Below are 14,979 nucleotides of genomic sequence, written 5' to 3' on the forward strand. Positions count from 1 at the left end.
GGGAGGTCTACTGCAGCCACCTTCTGCCACGTGAAGCATTTTATTTCCACCTTCCTGCAGCCAACAAAGAGAGACCGCGGCATCCTTCACACCAGCTCCGGTGACCCTCCAGCACTACAACACCGTAGGACGTCTCGTATCCGCAGGGTGCGCCGGAGGGGCAGGTCGGCCCTGAGCGGGGTGAACGGCCGCGGCCCTGCCCTTGCCGCCGAGGCCGGAGGAAGCGGGCAGACCCCAGGAGGGGCCCTCCACCGCCGGGGGCAGCGGGCAGGCCTGGCCGGGGGCGGAAAGCCAGGCCGCCCCGGGGCAAAGCCCCCTCCTTCTCCCACCCCACGGGGTACCAGCAGCTCCCCCCGAGGACGGAGGCGGCAGCCCCGCTCCCCGGAAGCCACCTCCCCCGGGAACCCCGGGCCCCACGAGGGTCCTCACCCACCCCGGTACTCACGGCGCTCCGCGGCGGCGATGCTGCCGAGCCGCCCCGCCGGGCCGCTTCCGCTTCCGCCAGGAGGGGCCGCCGGGCCGCGCTAGGCGGAGCAGCGCCCCCTGCAGGCGGGGAGGAAGCGGCGCCGCCGCACTCGCCCCAGCCGCGCCGAGCACCGCGGCGTACGGACGAGGGCGCCGCCTGCCGGCCGGGAGGACCGGACTGCGGGGAGCGTGCAGCGGGACAGGCGGGTTGCTCCGGCACGGGGACCCGGGACACACGTCACCCCTTGCACGGGGACCCGGGACACACACACACGTTTCCCCCTGCACAGGGGTCGGGTCATGCAAACCCCCATGCACTGGGAGCCTTCAGTTTCAAAAATCGGCTTTTTTTCCCCCCCAAAAAAGCTCGCCCTTCCACGCTGGCACGCTTCCCACAGCAAAAAATAATTCCCAGCTACCAAGAACGCGCGTTCAGCCCAGGGCACCCACGGGCTCCAGTGCAGTGAGCCCCCAGCCAAACGCTTCCATCCATTTGAATTTCCCTTTGCAAACCACAGCCACTTTTTTGCAAAGCCAAGTCTTTTTTCCATCCACCATAAACCAGAAAAAATAATTCTGCTGCAGGTGCCCCCTCCTAAATGCGTGCACAAGCACAAGCCCCAGGTCACCCACGGACCTGAGGGCTGTTTTTCCCCGCACCGGCTGCTCGGCGCCGTCTCCCGCGCTGCCCCGGGGCTTGCTGGCCCCTAAAGGGTACGTGGGGTTTGCCTTCCAAAATAAAGCAGCCCTGCAAGTATTGCTACAGCTCGCCCGTCCCTCCGCAGCGGCTTTGCAGCCCCAGCGGCTGGCAGAGGTTGGAAATCACCTGCTTGGAGGCAGGCTGAGGCACGGAGCTGGCGTCTCTTACCGACGCGATGCGGAGATTTGCGCAGAAAATCCTCTGCGGGAGCACGAGGAAGCGCCCTGAAGCGGGGAGGGATGGAGGGGAGGATGGACTTCGCCAGCGCAGTCTGGAAGGCCATGGGCAAGGTGCCCTTGCGTGAGCTTTCAAAAGTCTCACCGGCATCGCTGCTGCCCTTTTTTAGCCTTATTAGCAGCAAGGTACATAATTACAGTGCAAGAGGCACGCGGCCATGGGGCAGGCTACAGAAGGCATGGTATTTTCTAAATTTTTATCAGCCTCCCTTGGCTATGGCTGGGGTGGCTTGAGCAGCTCCCCGTGCCCTTGCAGGAGGCCGCCCCTGGGGGAAGGCCTGTGGCGCTGAGGGAGGAGGATGGGGGTCAACACCAAGGCAACCCCCCTCGGTCAGAGCGGTGGCGGGGCACGCTTATATAGCCACAGCATCATTAAGGTTGGAAAAGACCTTTAAGATCATCGAGTCCAACCGTTAACCCAGCACTGCCAAGCCCACCACTAAACCATGTCCTCAAGCACCACGTCCACCCGGCTTTTAAATGAACCACTTCCCTGGGCAGCCTGTTCCAGGGCCTGACTACCCTTTCGGTAGAGAAGTTTTTTCTAATATCCAACCTAAACCTGCCCTGGCGCAGCTTGAGGCCGTTTCCTCTCGTCCCATCGCTTGTTCCTGGGGAGAAGAGACCGACCCCCCCGGCTCCAGCCTCCTTTCAGGCAGCTGCAGAGAGCAATGAGGGCTCCCCTCAGCCTCCTCTTCTCCAGGCTGAGCCCCCCCAGCTCCCCCAGCCGCTCCTCCCCAGCCTTGTGCTCCAGCCCCTGCCCCAGCCTCGCTGCCCTGCTCTGGCCACGCTCCAGCCCCTCCATGGCCGCCTTGGGGTGCGGGGCCCAGCGCTGAGCACAGCATTCGAGGTGCAGACTCACCAGTGCCCAGTACAGGGGCACCATCACCTCCCTGCTCCTGCTGGCCACACTATTCCTGACACAAGCCAGGATGCCATTGGCCCTCTTGGCCACCTGAGCACACTGCTGGCTCATGTTCAGGAGGCTGTCAACCAACACCCCCAGGTCCTTTTCCGCCAGGCAGCTCCCAGCCGCTCCTCCCCCAGCCTGCAGCGTTGCCTGGGGTTGTTGTGACCCAAGTGCAGGACCTGGCACTGAGCCTTGTTGAATCTCATACAGTTGGCCCCAGCCCAACGACCCAGCCTGGCCAGGTCCCTCTGCAGGGCCTTCCTGCCCTCCAGCAGATCGACGCTTCCACCCAGCTTGGTGTCATCTGCAAACTGACTGAGGGTGCACTCGATCCCCTCGTCCAGATCACTGATAAAGATATTAAACAGAACTGGCCCCAGTGCTGAGCCCTGGGGAACATCGCTTGTGACCGGCTGCCAACTGGCTTTGACTCCATTCACAACTCTTTGGGTCCGGCCATCCAGCCGGTTTTTTAGCCATACTCATAGAATCGTTTAGGTTGGAAAGGACCTTTAAGACCACCAAGTCCAGCCGTTAACTTGAGGGCCTGGATGTCCCAGGCGGTAGGAGGCTGCCAAGGGGGGCCGAAAGCCAACGGCGCCCGAAAGGCGTCACAGTTGTGTTAAAATACCTGAGGCGTTCTCTCACCGAGGTCACTGCCATCGCGGCCAACACAGGCGGCACCTCTGGGGCCTGCGGCGACCCGAGGCCACGGGGGAGGCCGCGCATGGACCTGGGTGGGGGGGACACGCAAGGCCCCGAGGGGCCGCAGGGGAGAGCGGGGGACCCCTGGGGCCAGCGGAGGAGCCCCGGGAGGCCGCGGGGCCCGGGCCGCCCCGCCGCGGCGGGGGCAGCTGAGCGGAGGCGGCCATGGCCGCGGTGCGCAGGCGCGCTAGGAACCGCCCACCCCCGGCCGCGTGCGGCGGGCGCTGTGCGCAGGCGCGCGGGAACAGCACACACCGCCCCCCCCCCCCCGCCCCTCCGGTCGCCCTGGGGAGCGGCGCGGCGCGGGGCGGCGCGCGCCATGGCGGGCCCGAGCCTGCGGCCGCACGTGCACTGGGCGCAGCGGCACCGCGAGCTCTACCTGCGCGTGGAGCTGAGCGACGTGCAGGTACCGGGGGGAGGGGAGGGGGCGGGAGAGGGCAGCCCCGCCCCCCCCCGCGGGGGACACCCCTCCACCCACCCCCCGCGGGGGACACCCACCCGCGGCGCCGTCCCGCGGGCGCGGGGAGGCCGTCCGCGCAGCCCCGCTTTTGCAGAGGCGGCGGGGAGCGGCGCGGGGCGGGCGCGGGGGCTTGGGGGAGCGCGGCCCCGCGCGCCCCCCGGGGCGCGAGCTGCCGCCTGACGCCGCTTCTCCTCCTGCAGAACCCGGACGTCGCCATCACCGACAACGTGCTGCATTTCAAAGGTAGGGGCTGCCGCGGCGGCGGCGGAGGGGGGGGGTCTCCCGCAACGCCACGGCTGCCGCCCGCTGGGCCGGGCCCACCCGGCTGGGCCCTGTCCCGGGTGGAGAGGCCGGGGTGCCCGCAGCCACGGGGTGCCCGCAGCCACGGGGTGCCCGGGCCCCATCGCTGCCCTTGGTGGCAGCGAGCGAGCTCCGTGCTGGGTGCCGGGCAGGTACACGGTACGTCGTGACACACACCTGCAAACCCTGGTTTTCCAGCGCTAATAACGGCAGCAGGTTGTATCTTATCTAATAAGAAAACAATCCCCAACCTCCCCGTATTTAAATATCAGTGACATTTCCATACGTCTTTGCTGGCCTGTCTCAGCTGAACTCCAGAGGTAACTCACGGCAATTTTTCCTTTCACAAAGACCTTGTTTGCAACTGTTATCAAACCTCCGCATCGGGAACTAGCGCTCGATTTGAAAGGTAAAGCAGATCTCCTCCTGAAAGGTGGTTTTGTTTCAGCCGGGCAGCTGCACGTTGCAGCACCGTGGAGCTTGGCCGGGTAGCACTGAGGATACCCTGTAGCTGTTTTTATTTGGGTTTTCTCGTTTATTTGGTGGTTTTCTTTAAGATGCGTTGGCTAGGAAGTGCTGCCTCCCTGGTGAGCCACAGCCAGGGCCATTTGATAGGGTGTTGTTGCACGTTGTGTTCACTTCAGGATCAGTTTACGGCGTGGAAGGGTGGAAATTAAACTCAGCGTGCAGGTTTTCGGAGCCCTTCCAGGGGCAAGGCCTGCGTATGCGGGAGATGAGAGACGAAGGCACCCTCCTGCCCTTGGGAGGGGACTCCCCACAGCACGCTCCTACGGACCCACCGGAGACCGGCCTCCCCGGGCGCTCGCTCGTCAGTGCGGAGGCTGGATCCCCCAAAGGCTGTCCGGCACAGGGGACTTCCAGTCGGATTCAAGTTAGCCGTGAGCAGCCTTTTGGGCCCCTCTTTTTGGGAAGCTTGCACGCTGCCTTCCTGCGAGCGAGGACCCTTTTCCAGCACCACGCAGAGCTGCAGCTTTAGCTGCCGACTCCAGCGACCGCACCTCCGAGCAACATTTTGGGCCGTTTGTGTCTTCTCTGTTATCGTGTGGTTTCCTCTTGCCTCCCAGCAAGGCAGGGGGAACCACTGTAAATAACCGCTGAATATTTCTGTGTATAAAGCGTCCTTTGCAGGTGGGGTGTGCGGAACTGGCTGGGACCTTCACGCTGACTGTTAATTCTTCTCTTTTAGCTCAGGGTCATGGTGCCAAAGGGGACAACATCTACGAATTTCAGATTGAGTTCCTAGAACCTGTTGAGCCTAAAGTAGGTATTTTTACTTTTCTAACTCTTGCAAAGAAAAAGTAATTTTTGAAAAACTTGAAAGGAAAATGGCTGTGCGTAAAGTCCATAATATGCCGTTTGGATTTTCCTGGTGATTCTGTACCTGCTGCAAACTAAAAGCCGTCTGTGGCAGTCCTCTGTCCCCGTGCTAAGCCACCATCCTGCCTTCATGCAAATCACCTCGCTGGAGACAGGGCTCGCATGGGTCAGCTTTAATAGAAACAGGGCCTTACACGTATCGGTTGTTAAACAGTAGTTGTAATTTTTTTTTAAGGATTTAAAGCGGCAAAATAATGGGAGAATCTGGCAACGTGTTGTCTGATGCAACCTTGACTGGAGAGCAGGGGACACTCTGCTGCAAAGGGTCAGTGTGATGTTGCCTGGCTTCTTTTGCAGCCTGACCAAATAAAGTCGTGAGAAGTAGTGCTTCTGGCTTGTGCCGATTTCTTAGGTTGCCAGTACAGATATGCCGCGGCTCCTATTGCAAAATCTTTTCTTAATTGCTGTTGTAGTCTGCTAGCAGCGAGCTTGGCTGGAGGAGCAGCCCCTCCGTGTTACTCGCAGGTGGCTGTAAAGTCTGTCTTTACCTCTCAAAGCTGTTAGGGGCAGGGGAAAACTCTGGGCTCTGCTCCCGGTGCAGGATTTGTGCTGTTTTTTCCTGGCTGCCCATTGGGGATAGCTGCAGTCAGACTGGGAGCCACCGTTCACCTCTGCTGCTTCAGCAAGGGAGGAGACGGTTCCCTCTGTGCAACACAGCAAGGGGCCGGAGGGTAAATTTCTAGGGTCTGGTCATCCCGAAATTGATGTTGAACCAAAACTTTCCTGGAGAAAGGCATCCCCAGCTCTAGGCTGCTGTCAGCAGGCAGATTTCTTGTGTGGCTCCTACCAGGTATTCAGTGGCAGACAGCGAACATCTCTTGGTTCCGGGATCTGGTTGCCAGTTTGTCAGCTGTCCTGTAAAGCAGCAGCTGCCTGGTCCACAGTGGGGGGAGAGGTGCCCACCACTGCTTGTCCCCTGCGCTGGCAGACACGGCTGTGCTGGGAGCCAGGCCTGGAAGGCGAGCCCTTGCCTCTGCAGAGCAGCCTCCTTCCAAAAGTCTAGTCACTCTGAGTCACCGTGGAGGGGCTGGAGGAGAATCGACTCCGTGAAATCTGCGTAACTACAGATGGTTGGGACTAGGAAGTATTGCAGTCCAGGGTTGTCTCTTTTAGCTTTGATGTGCACCATGAGTGCTTCTTGCTGGTGCCAGGCCGGCCACCAGCGAGAGATGGAGCTTCCAGCAGGTGAGGACCAGGCGTTGGTAGCTGTAAATTACAGCCGCAGCCTTCAGATGTCCCAGGAGCATCCAGCCAGCCTTGAGAGAGCAGTGCCGGTGTAACGTGCACAGTTAAGAGCACAGTTCGTGGCTCTTCTGCATCGGTTTCAGCTGGTTTGAGAGGCCATCCCATGCAGAGCACCCTGGCGTAGGCTCGAGGTGCGGAGGGCTGCGATGGTGGCAGTGAGGGTGGGCACCCAGGGTGACAGTGCTGTGTAAGGATGGAGGGGGTCTGGGCTGCCATTATGCAGAATGTGGCCATGGTGGAGAGGCCTTGCAGGGTGGCAGCAACCACACCACCAGGTCCGTCAGCTCACCGTTGTCTCCAGGTGTTTCCTAAGGCTGTTAGCTCTTCCTCGTGCTGTAGCAGGTGTCACGTGAGGTCCCCTGTTGTGGACAGGGACCTGTGGCTGATGGGAGTGTTATTTTTACCACTGGCTAGAGAGAGCGAGTGGCTCACGGTACTGGATGCGAGAAGGTCTACAGCCAAGATCACAGGTTCTGCCTAGGAAGACTAGTGCCAGGGTCTGTGCTAGCTCTTTGTGGTGGGATGCAATGGTGCTGTGCGGTACGGGCAGGCTTTCAAGCTCTTATCAAGTCCTACAGCCATCACAGCTGCCATCTCAACTGGGCTGCCCTTTGCTTCCATGCCTTGGGCAGCAGAGAGATGCTTGTGCTGCAGCAGTCCGTGTCATCCCTGCCTCCTTGATAAGGAGAGCTTGGGTATCAACTCAGTCTCAGAGCTTGTTTCTTAGGACTTCTGCTGATCTATGCTCCTGTATCTTCCCTCAGCCTGTATGCAGGGTGACTCAAAGGCAGCTGAACATCACTGTGCAGAAAAAAGAGAGTAACTGGTGGGAGAGACTCACCAAGCAAGAGAAGCGCCCGCTCTTCCTGGCCCCTGACTTTGACCGCTGGTTAGATGAATCGGATGCTGAAATGGAACTGAAGGAGAAGGTCAGTCCTGTGGGCACGTGTGGCTTGTGCTGCCAGCTACACAGCAAGGGTAGCTGTTCCCCTGCACATCAACTTGTGTTCTTCATTTACCCGGAGTTGTCTGGCGTGCTGATAGTTACTGTTATTTCATACAGATCCCGCGTAGAATTGGTTAAATGGCTCAAATTGTATGCGGGAGTTTGGAAATAGGCACACTCCTGGCTAGAAAGAGCAGCAGCGTGAATCTGAACTGGTGGCTGTGCGCTGGCCAGGGTCTGCAGCTGAAGGCTTGCACCCCTTGCCCAACGCCTCCGCAGCCCTGTGTCCCGATCCATATGAAGATCATATCAATGGGCCATATGGAGCCCAAGGACACCGGTCCTGGGCATTGCTTGTCTGGAAAGCAGGGATTTCTGAGGCTCTTTCCTGAGCCGCTGGGCTAGCCCTGACGGTGCGTTCCCACCATCTGGGAAGCTCGAGCAGCTTACTGCAGCAGGGAGCTGCAAGACCCTCTTGGAAAAGACTTGAACAGACCACATTTCTGCAAATCTGTTTTACGACAAACGCTGCCCTGTTCTCCTCCACAGCCACTGAGCTTAGCACGGAGGAGAAAGGGCCGCTGCAATGCCAGGAGCCAGCAAGCAGTGGTGAAGGGCAGGCAGGGAGCCTGGGCTGGATGTTCTCACTGGTGGGTCATGAAATGTTTTAAGGAACGGCTCTACAGCTCTAAGAAACAGTAATAACTGAGCATTAACACAGAAACCAGCAGGCTTTTTCAGCAAAAGCATCTAATTACTAGAATGAAGTACATACTGAAGGTAGGATAACTAGTTAACACCCTCTAGCTTTTACTGTGCCATAATTTCTGGATGATGAGTGTGCTGTTTTATGCAGGTGAAAATTTAAACCCTCTAGCAACTGGCTGCTTAGCTGAGTTTTAAAACCACTAGCTTTGCAGTAGTATAGTTAACAAATCACTTGCTAATTACAGTAACAGTCTTTAAAACCTTATCCTTCATCTTAAGGAAGAAGAAAAGATTAACAAAATGAAAATAGAATCCAGAGCCCCAAAAGACCGTAAGTAACCGTACCTTTTTAGTGTGTAAGGTGGGGGTTAGAAAGCTTCTGTCACTCTTGCTGCGAACCTCAACTCTTACGGAGCAATTTTGGCTGGCTTGGTGCGTCTTGGAGGCGGATCTTTGTATTGTGAGCTGTTTAGAAATTTAATAAAAATGGACGGCAGTCTCCAAGGCATTTAAAAAGTCTGACTAGCAAGAACTGACTTCTAGCAGATGATGGTAAAAGCAGGCAGAACCCACAGTGCACACAGCAACCCTTTTATTGCCATCAATACCTTCCCTTTTTCTTGTAAGCTTTATTCTCATAGAAAGCCTGGTTTGCAGCTGTACTCTTTGCAGAAGTGTTACCATTGTACTCTGCTCACCTCGTGTATTCATTATTGATTTTTAGCTTTCAAACACCTGAAGAAGGGATACTTAATCATGTATAATCTTGTACAGTTTTTGGGATTCTCTTGGATTTTTGTGAACATGACAGTACGACTGTTCATCTTAGGAAAAGGCAAGTAATAAGCACTATTCTATTTACATTGGGGGGTTTGGTTTGGGTTTTTAATACTTTCTAAATAGTGAAATCTAAAGGAAGGCATATTTAGGAAACAAAGCTAAACGCATCACAACAAAAACCTCTCAAAAGCCATCACAGTGTCAAGGATAGAAAAATACTGTCTTCTTGTAAATCACAGCTGCATCTTCTGATGAATGGCACTTGTAGTCTGCCAAGATTACTTCTGGAAAACAACAGTTGGAGCAAAATGTCTTGCTCACTGCAATGTTAGTATTTTTGAAAATGAGCCGGGCAGAATATTTTGTTTTTGAAGCAAGAACCGTTCCTTCTATTGAGGTACAGCGCTATCGCTTTTTTTTGTAAAGTAATTACTGAAATAGCTCTTGTTCCTTCTGTGTGTGAAACGGAGCACTTGAGCAGCGTTTCTGGCCTAACTGCTGTGACTTCAAGATAAGGCCTGTAAAGAGGTTATATAATTATGCATAATGTTTTTTTTCAAATACAACTAGAATCCCGTTATCACGAGCTACGCTGCTGCGCCAGCTTCCTCAACATGGAAATTCCTTTGTTCTCTAAAATGGTTTCCTGTGTCTTACAGATTCCTTCTATGATACATTTCACACTATTGCTGACATGATGTATTTCTGTCAGACCCTGGCATTAATGGAGATCATGAATTCCCTAATAGGACTAGTCAGATCACCGCTGATACCTGCTGTAGTGCAGGTAATATTTTAAGATTCTTCTCCTTGCTCTTCCCACGTTTAAAGTAAATCTCTATTTTACACAAGCGTTGAGACTCTCCTGAAATAAGTGATACGCCTCACTGGCACTGGACTAGAGAATATATTACTCAAGAGGCAGGAATCCGTGCTTCCCAGTCTTAGCTGTGGCAGGCTACCTTCTTCCATCACCTACGTAAGATACTTTGGGACAACAAAAGCAAGAAGCGGCTGATGAAAAGTACGTGATTTTGATTTGGTGCCACTGCCCTTTTTATCCTGGTTGTGGTGGTTGTGCATAAAAACGAGGACAGATGATTTAAGACTAGGGCCCGTGGATTGCACCTAAATACAGAGCGAAATGCATGCTCGTAAGAAACAGGGCACAGCTCGGCTGCAGAGTTAGTTACGTGCTCAGCATATGTTTTGGGCGTGAAGAGTAGATATCCTGCGTGGTTTTGACAGCAAGGACTTGCTCTTTCTTTTGATGAAGAGTGTGACTGTTCCTTAATTTGTTTTTCTTAAACAGATATTTGGAAGAAACTTTATTTTGTTTGTTGTCCTTGGAAACTCAGAGGAAATGCAGAGCAAACCTGTGGTGTTCTTCATATTTTATTTCTGGAGTATCATTGAGCTGTTCAGGTTTGTGGGATTTTTCCTCTAGCAGGTGTGTGCAGAACAACGTGGTTGTTCCCAAGAACTCTTTACAGAAGATGTTGATCCTTGTACCTTTTGGAAGAGTGGCTCTAGTGCATCGGCCCCAGAGGGTAAAATCTCCTTTAGACATGGACTGGCACAGCCTTCCTAGGTTGTCCCATCTGCCAAAAGCTGGGACAAGGCTGGAGTTTGAAAATAATAATTAATACTACCCTGAACCTAGGGAAACCTGTTGCTTTTTGCCTTGAGGGTGCTGTTGCTTTGGATTTCCATTGTTAAGTGAGCTGCACTATGCTCTGTTTCTCTTTTAAAAGCAATATTTTGAAAGGTTTATTAGGCAAGCCAGGCAGTTACATTCATCCCTATGGTCAGAATAATAGCCTAAGTTCTGTAAACTGCCAAATAAGGGTGTGTCCATCATGATCCATAGGAACAGTTGTAATATTCTTGTGTCATTTGGGAATTATGTTGACTACACAGCATATATATGCAAGACTAATTCTAGTAGCAGCTTCCAGTTTAAACAGCGTCTGTTTCTTCTCACACTGAACTGGCTTTAGGTATCCATATTACATTCTTTCATGTATCGGTATTGAATGGAAACCACTAACCTGGCTCCGTTACACTCTCTGGATCCCTTTCTACCCCTTAGGAGGCTTGTCGGAAGGTATGTCCAAAAAAGACAGTTTAATACTGAATTCAAGGCTGGGCAAATAACTCAATTTTTTTTTTTTTTTGGCTGCTGGACTTAAAAATAATAGAATAGAACAGATAGACAGACATTTGCTTTGAGCTGAACCAAATGAAAGCATTTTTTCTTTCTTACCGAATCAAATATTTTTTTCAATTTGATGTGAAAAGTAGTCTTCCTTTTGGGCACTGGAGAGGAAAGTAAAGGCAACAAAAGGTTCCCTGAACAAACTGACCAAGAAGCAGGCGCTTAGCGTTCTTGCTGTAGCCCTTCGGGGTGGGGGGGGCTTTACAGTGACCTCTTCTGTCTGAACGGGTCTGGATTATTTTTAATTTTTATTTATTTAAGCAGCATATCACCGCTCAGCTTCTAGCTGTGAGAAATGTGTTGTGATCATACCTGTCAGAACCTGTTTCTATGAGCCAGGAGCGGGCTGGGCATTGCCCCACTCCAAGCACAGCAAAGACTACGCCCGTTTCATTGCTGTGGGTATTTCTGCATGGTAAATACTGCTGGCGCGGGCCCTGCAGGCTGCAGTCGTGTATGAGAACAGTGTCTCACCAGGCAAGTTCGCTGTGCCTAGACTGCCTCAGCTAGCTGCTTCCCATCGTACTGCATGTTAAAAAAAAAAAAAAAAAGCTTTAAAATTAGTATAATTAATGAGAGCTAGCAAATAAGAAGGGAATATCCTGAAAAAGTTGGTGTGGGCTGGGCAGTTGTATATTTTATCTGTGTTTGGTAACAATGGTGGCCTTCTGCTTTCAGCCATCTGTGTCGTTCAATCCATTCCAATCTTCAGTGAAACAGGGGAATTTAGTCTGGGATTGCCAAATCCACTGAACGTCACAATCCAGTTTTCATTTTTGCTTCAAATATACATTATAGCCTTGGTTTTAGGTAAGATATTTAATTGTATTTCTCACTATTGAAATAAAAAGACCAGTTTCCTCTGAATAAGTATATTTTTCAAAGAAAATTAAATTCCTGCATCTTGGGGATCATGGCAACACAAAATTGCTTGAGGTTAAGCATTATCCTTGTTGCTTGTTTATGTAAATTTGTCAGTCACGGAGGGGAACACAGCTACAATTAGCATTGGTTAAGCCCCCCCGAGAAGGAGACCTTAGTAACAAGTTAGCACCATTATCTACTGATCACTTGGCTTAAAAGAATAATTTTTACATGTATTTATAACCTAGGTATATAATTTCAAATTAAAGCAATGTTTAACTAAACTAACTGCATTATAATCACTAATGCAACATGAAGTCACGTTTTTCCAGGAAACAAAATACAACATGAAGTCATGTTTTTCCAGGAAACAATATAGAAGGCTCTTTAAATAGTAGTATATTTAAAGAAGAACGGCGCTTGATACATATTTGGTTTCTGCTGTAACATTTTTAAACATGTCAGCTTTGTAGTACGCACACCCGGTATGCGTGGGTGTCCACAACTCGGTAGAATCTAACCTAGAATTTTAAACTAAACTTTCACTAGATTTCTCCCTTTTGCGCACATTGCTTAAAGAATAACTTTAATCGAGTTTCACTCTGAAATACCTGTTTGATCCTTCCCCAGCTCTGCACAACCGGTGTTGCAACTTTTAAAAAGTGACAAACCAACCTTCTGAGCAGCCCGGTACCAAAGAGCCTGTGCAGCAACTCCTGCTTCGCCCAGCAACAAAAAACTTGCATTACCTTTCAATGCTATCAACACCCTTAAACCATCGCTTTTTTGTGTGGTCGTTGGTTGGTTTGGTTTTTGTTGTTGTTTTTTTAAATTTGGTACAGCCATCTAGCATTAAAAAGAGGCAATAATGTCCTACTTAAACACTTCATTCTTTTTCAGGGCTATTTGTAAACTGCCGTCATCTCTACAAGCAAAGGAAACGGCACCTCGGACCAAAGAAGAGAAAGATGAAGTAAAAGGGAGGACTGCAATGCTTTCTTATCTAACTTATCTCAATGACAAGATAAGCCTCTAATTCTTACGGTTTTACCCACTGTAATGTAAAGAATTTTGTAAAATGAAATGATCACGCTAGATTTCATGATTTCCTAGTGAATTCAGGTAACATTCCCATATACTGTATTTTGTTCCCTTTCAATCATGTATGCATGGCACTTACCATTGAACAGTAACATTTAAACTTGTATCCTGTCAACTACCGTATGAGAAAGAAATCCTATTATCTGCATATAATATGCTTATAAACAGTGGAGCAGCACTAAATAGAAATAGTGTTTATCTTTTAATTGGATATTTGCTCTTTCAATATTGCATGCAGATAGGGCTTCTGATGTCGGGATATACTATTAGCTGGCCCGCGCTGTTCCTAGGGTGCACGCAGGTGGCAGGAGGAGCCAGGGTTCATTAATGGTTGGGGTAAACTTGCTCAGCACATACCCCCCCCCCCTTTTCTTCTGCAGCATACTGGTGTTGCAGAATTCATGCTGGAAGTAGCTCACGTCGATTTAAATGCTACCAACTTAGTCTGTTTCTAGTTTAGCCTTAACAGGAGCGCTGTGTGGATCCTAGCATTCCTGTAGCAACACATCCTTATCCAGTCAGGGAAAGGAAGCTGCTGCTCTGTGACATGGTGAGAAATGCTTTCCTGGTTGGCAACGCAAGCACTGAAGCATAACAAAATACGGAAACATAGGTACCAGCTTTCTCCTAGCATGTGAACCCCAACAGAACTCCATCTCACCCATGCAAAGGGAAACCGTGGTCCTGTCGTGGGAGAGCGGGCTCCTCTGATCATTCCTGGCAGGGCTGCAGCTCCTGTATTTATAGCCTTCAGAAAGGCAGTAAAGCTTGCTTTTCTACTTAAACTTAGGGAGAAATGGTGCCTATGCTTTGTTGGCTGGCCCGTGGTGGGATAGAGTAGTGGGTCAAAATAACCGTGTATTATTTTGATAGCGTGTATCAAATCTCAGTAAGGGAGATCCCACACAGGGTTTGACGGGACCCTTTCCCCTGTGCTTGCTTTAAATAACAGCAGCAACAACAACAACAGAGATGCTCCCCCCACATTCCAGGTCATCTGCTCTCTCACCTGGAAACCTTTGGTTCAGGTGACTATTTCAACATGCCCTTCTTCACACCTAGCCTCCCACAGTTAATTCCAGATCCCTCGGGCCTCCTTAATCCAGTTTAGAAAACGTCCAAAAAGTTTGCTCTAAACCGTACTGTGGTTATGAACAGGTTGCTTTGCAATAACTGCCACTGCCCCAGGGCAATGCAAAGCAATGCCAGCAACCCAGAACAGGCACTGCAGTTGAGATTGGCTTAGTGCCATGTTACTATTTATCTTTTTCTATTGTAAAACAGTATGAATCCTCCAGAAAATTATTTTCTATATTAAAGGAAACAAACAGCTCACTGTTTGTGATATGGGCCCAGTGACTGTACTGTAAAGGAAGAGAAATAGCGTTACATGGAGATTTTAACAAAGACCTGGTACAAGCTCCACACTGCGGTTCACAAATGCGTTCTGTCAACAAGAGGAATGATGCAACTTCTCTTTACGGCTACTTGAGGCTCACACTCAAAGGACAGTGCAGCTTACTTTACTCAGAAGAGTTGGGCATTATTTACACACTTAATGTTTCACTATAGCACACACTGTACCTATGTTTGAAGTATGTCAGAGGATTGAATTAGCTGAGTAATGGAACAGCAAGGATCACTTTCATACTTTAATTTCTCCACTGGGCATTTAAACTTCTGTTATGAAATCCATATGTATTCATACATATTTCTCGGTGAAATTGTGGTACCTAGTGCAAGCTGTCATGGATCTTAACACTACTGAATTTTAGTCCTTCAGAAAGAATGTGTTTCTATTAATAAAGATTTACAACCAAATTTTGCTTTAGTTCAGTTGCTTGTTCTTTCTGCGAATGTGAGAAGTTGTAGAATTTATTCTCTAACTCTTGTGATAAATAGCTGGGAGCCGAGCCTTCACCAGGTCAATGTTTTAGGCCACA

General features: G+C 51.1%; 2 protein-coding genes across 11 annotated transcripts in view; one reads left to right on the forward strand and one right to left on the reverse strand.

The window, feature by feature from the left end:
- The window catches only part of DPP8 (dipeptidyl peptidase 8), a 32,289-nt gene extending 29,259 nt beyond the window's left edge, over positions 1 to 3,030 (reverse strand). For 3 of the 7 annotated variants that reach the window (XM_082322316.1, XM_082322315.1, XM_082322321.1), the window contains exon 1: positions 21 to 97. In XM_082322316.1, the coding sequence (XP_082178442.1) occupies positions 21 to 39 (19 nt within the window). In that variant the 5' untranslated portion in view covers positions 40 to 97. Of the gene's footprint in view, positions 1 to 20; positions 98 to 433; positions 483 to 2,942 lie in introns of those variants that run through there. The other 4 variants (XM_082322317.1, XM_082322320.1, XM_082322319.1 and 1 more) reach the window with 4 other exon arrangements.
- A 283-nt stretch (positions 3,031 to 3,313) lies between these two features.
- HACD3 (3-hydroxyacyl-CoA dehydratase 3) lies at positions 3,314 to 14,817 on the forward strand. 4 transcript variants are annotated; one of them, XR_014229228.1, is made up of 12 exons: positions 3,314 to 3,422; positions 3,677 to 3,719; positions 4,984 to 5,057; positions 7,184 to 7,348; positions 8,353 to 8,404; positions 8,798 to 8,908; positions 9,513 to 9,640; positions 10,166 to 10,278; positions 10,854 to 10,960; positions 11,336 to 11,486; positions 11,750 to 11,881; positions 12,836 to 12,969. XR_014229228.1 is itself a non-coding variant. In XM_082322237.1 (11 exons), exons 1-11 carry the CDS (start codon positions 3,336 to 3,338, stop codon positions 12,910 to 12,912), a joined length of 1,089 nt encoding a protein of 362 aa, XP_082178363.1. In that variant the 5' UTR covers positions 3,314 to 3,335; the 3' UTR covers positions 12,913 to 14,813. The 4 variants fall into 4 exon arrangements, 3 of the variants coding, with proteins under 3 accessions (XP_082178363.1, XP_082178364.1, XP_082178365.1); XM_082322237.1 differs by lacking the exon at positions 11,336 to 11,486 and having other exon boundaries at positions 12,836 to 14,813; XM_082322238.1 differs by lacking the exon at positions 12,836 to 12,969 and having other exon boundaries at positions 11,750 to 11,905.
- The last annotated feature ends 162 nt before the right edge of the window (positions 14,818 to 14,979 follow it).

This window comes from Platalea leucorodia, assembly GCF_965183815.1.
Source record: "Platalea leucorodia genome assembly, chromosome: 9".
In the NCBI taxonomy this organism is placed as follows: Eukaryota; Metazoa; Chordata; class Aves; order Pelecaniformes; family Threskiornithidae; genus Platalea; species Platalea leucorodia.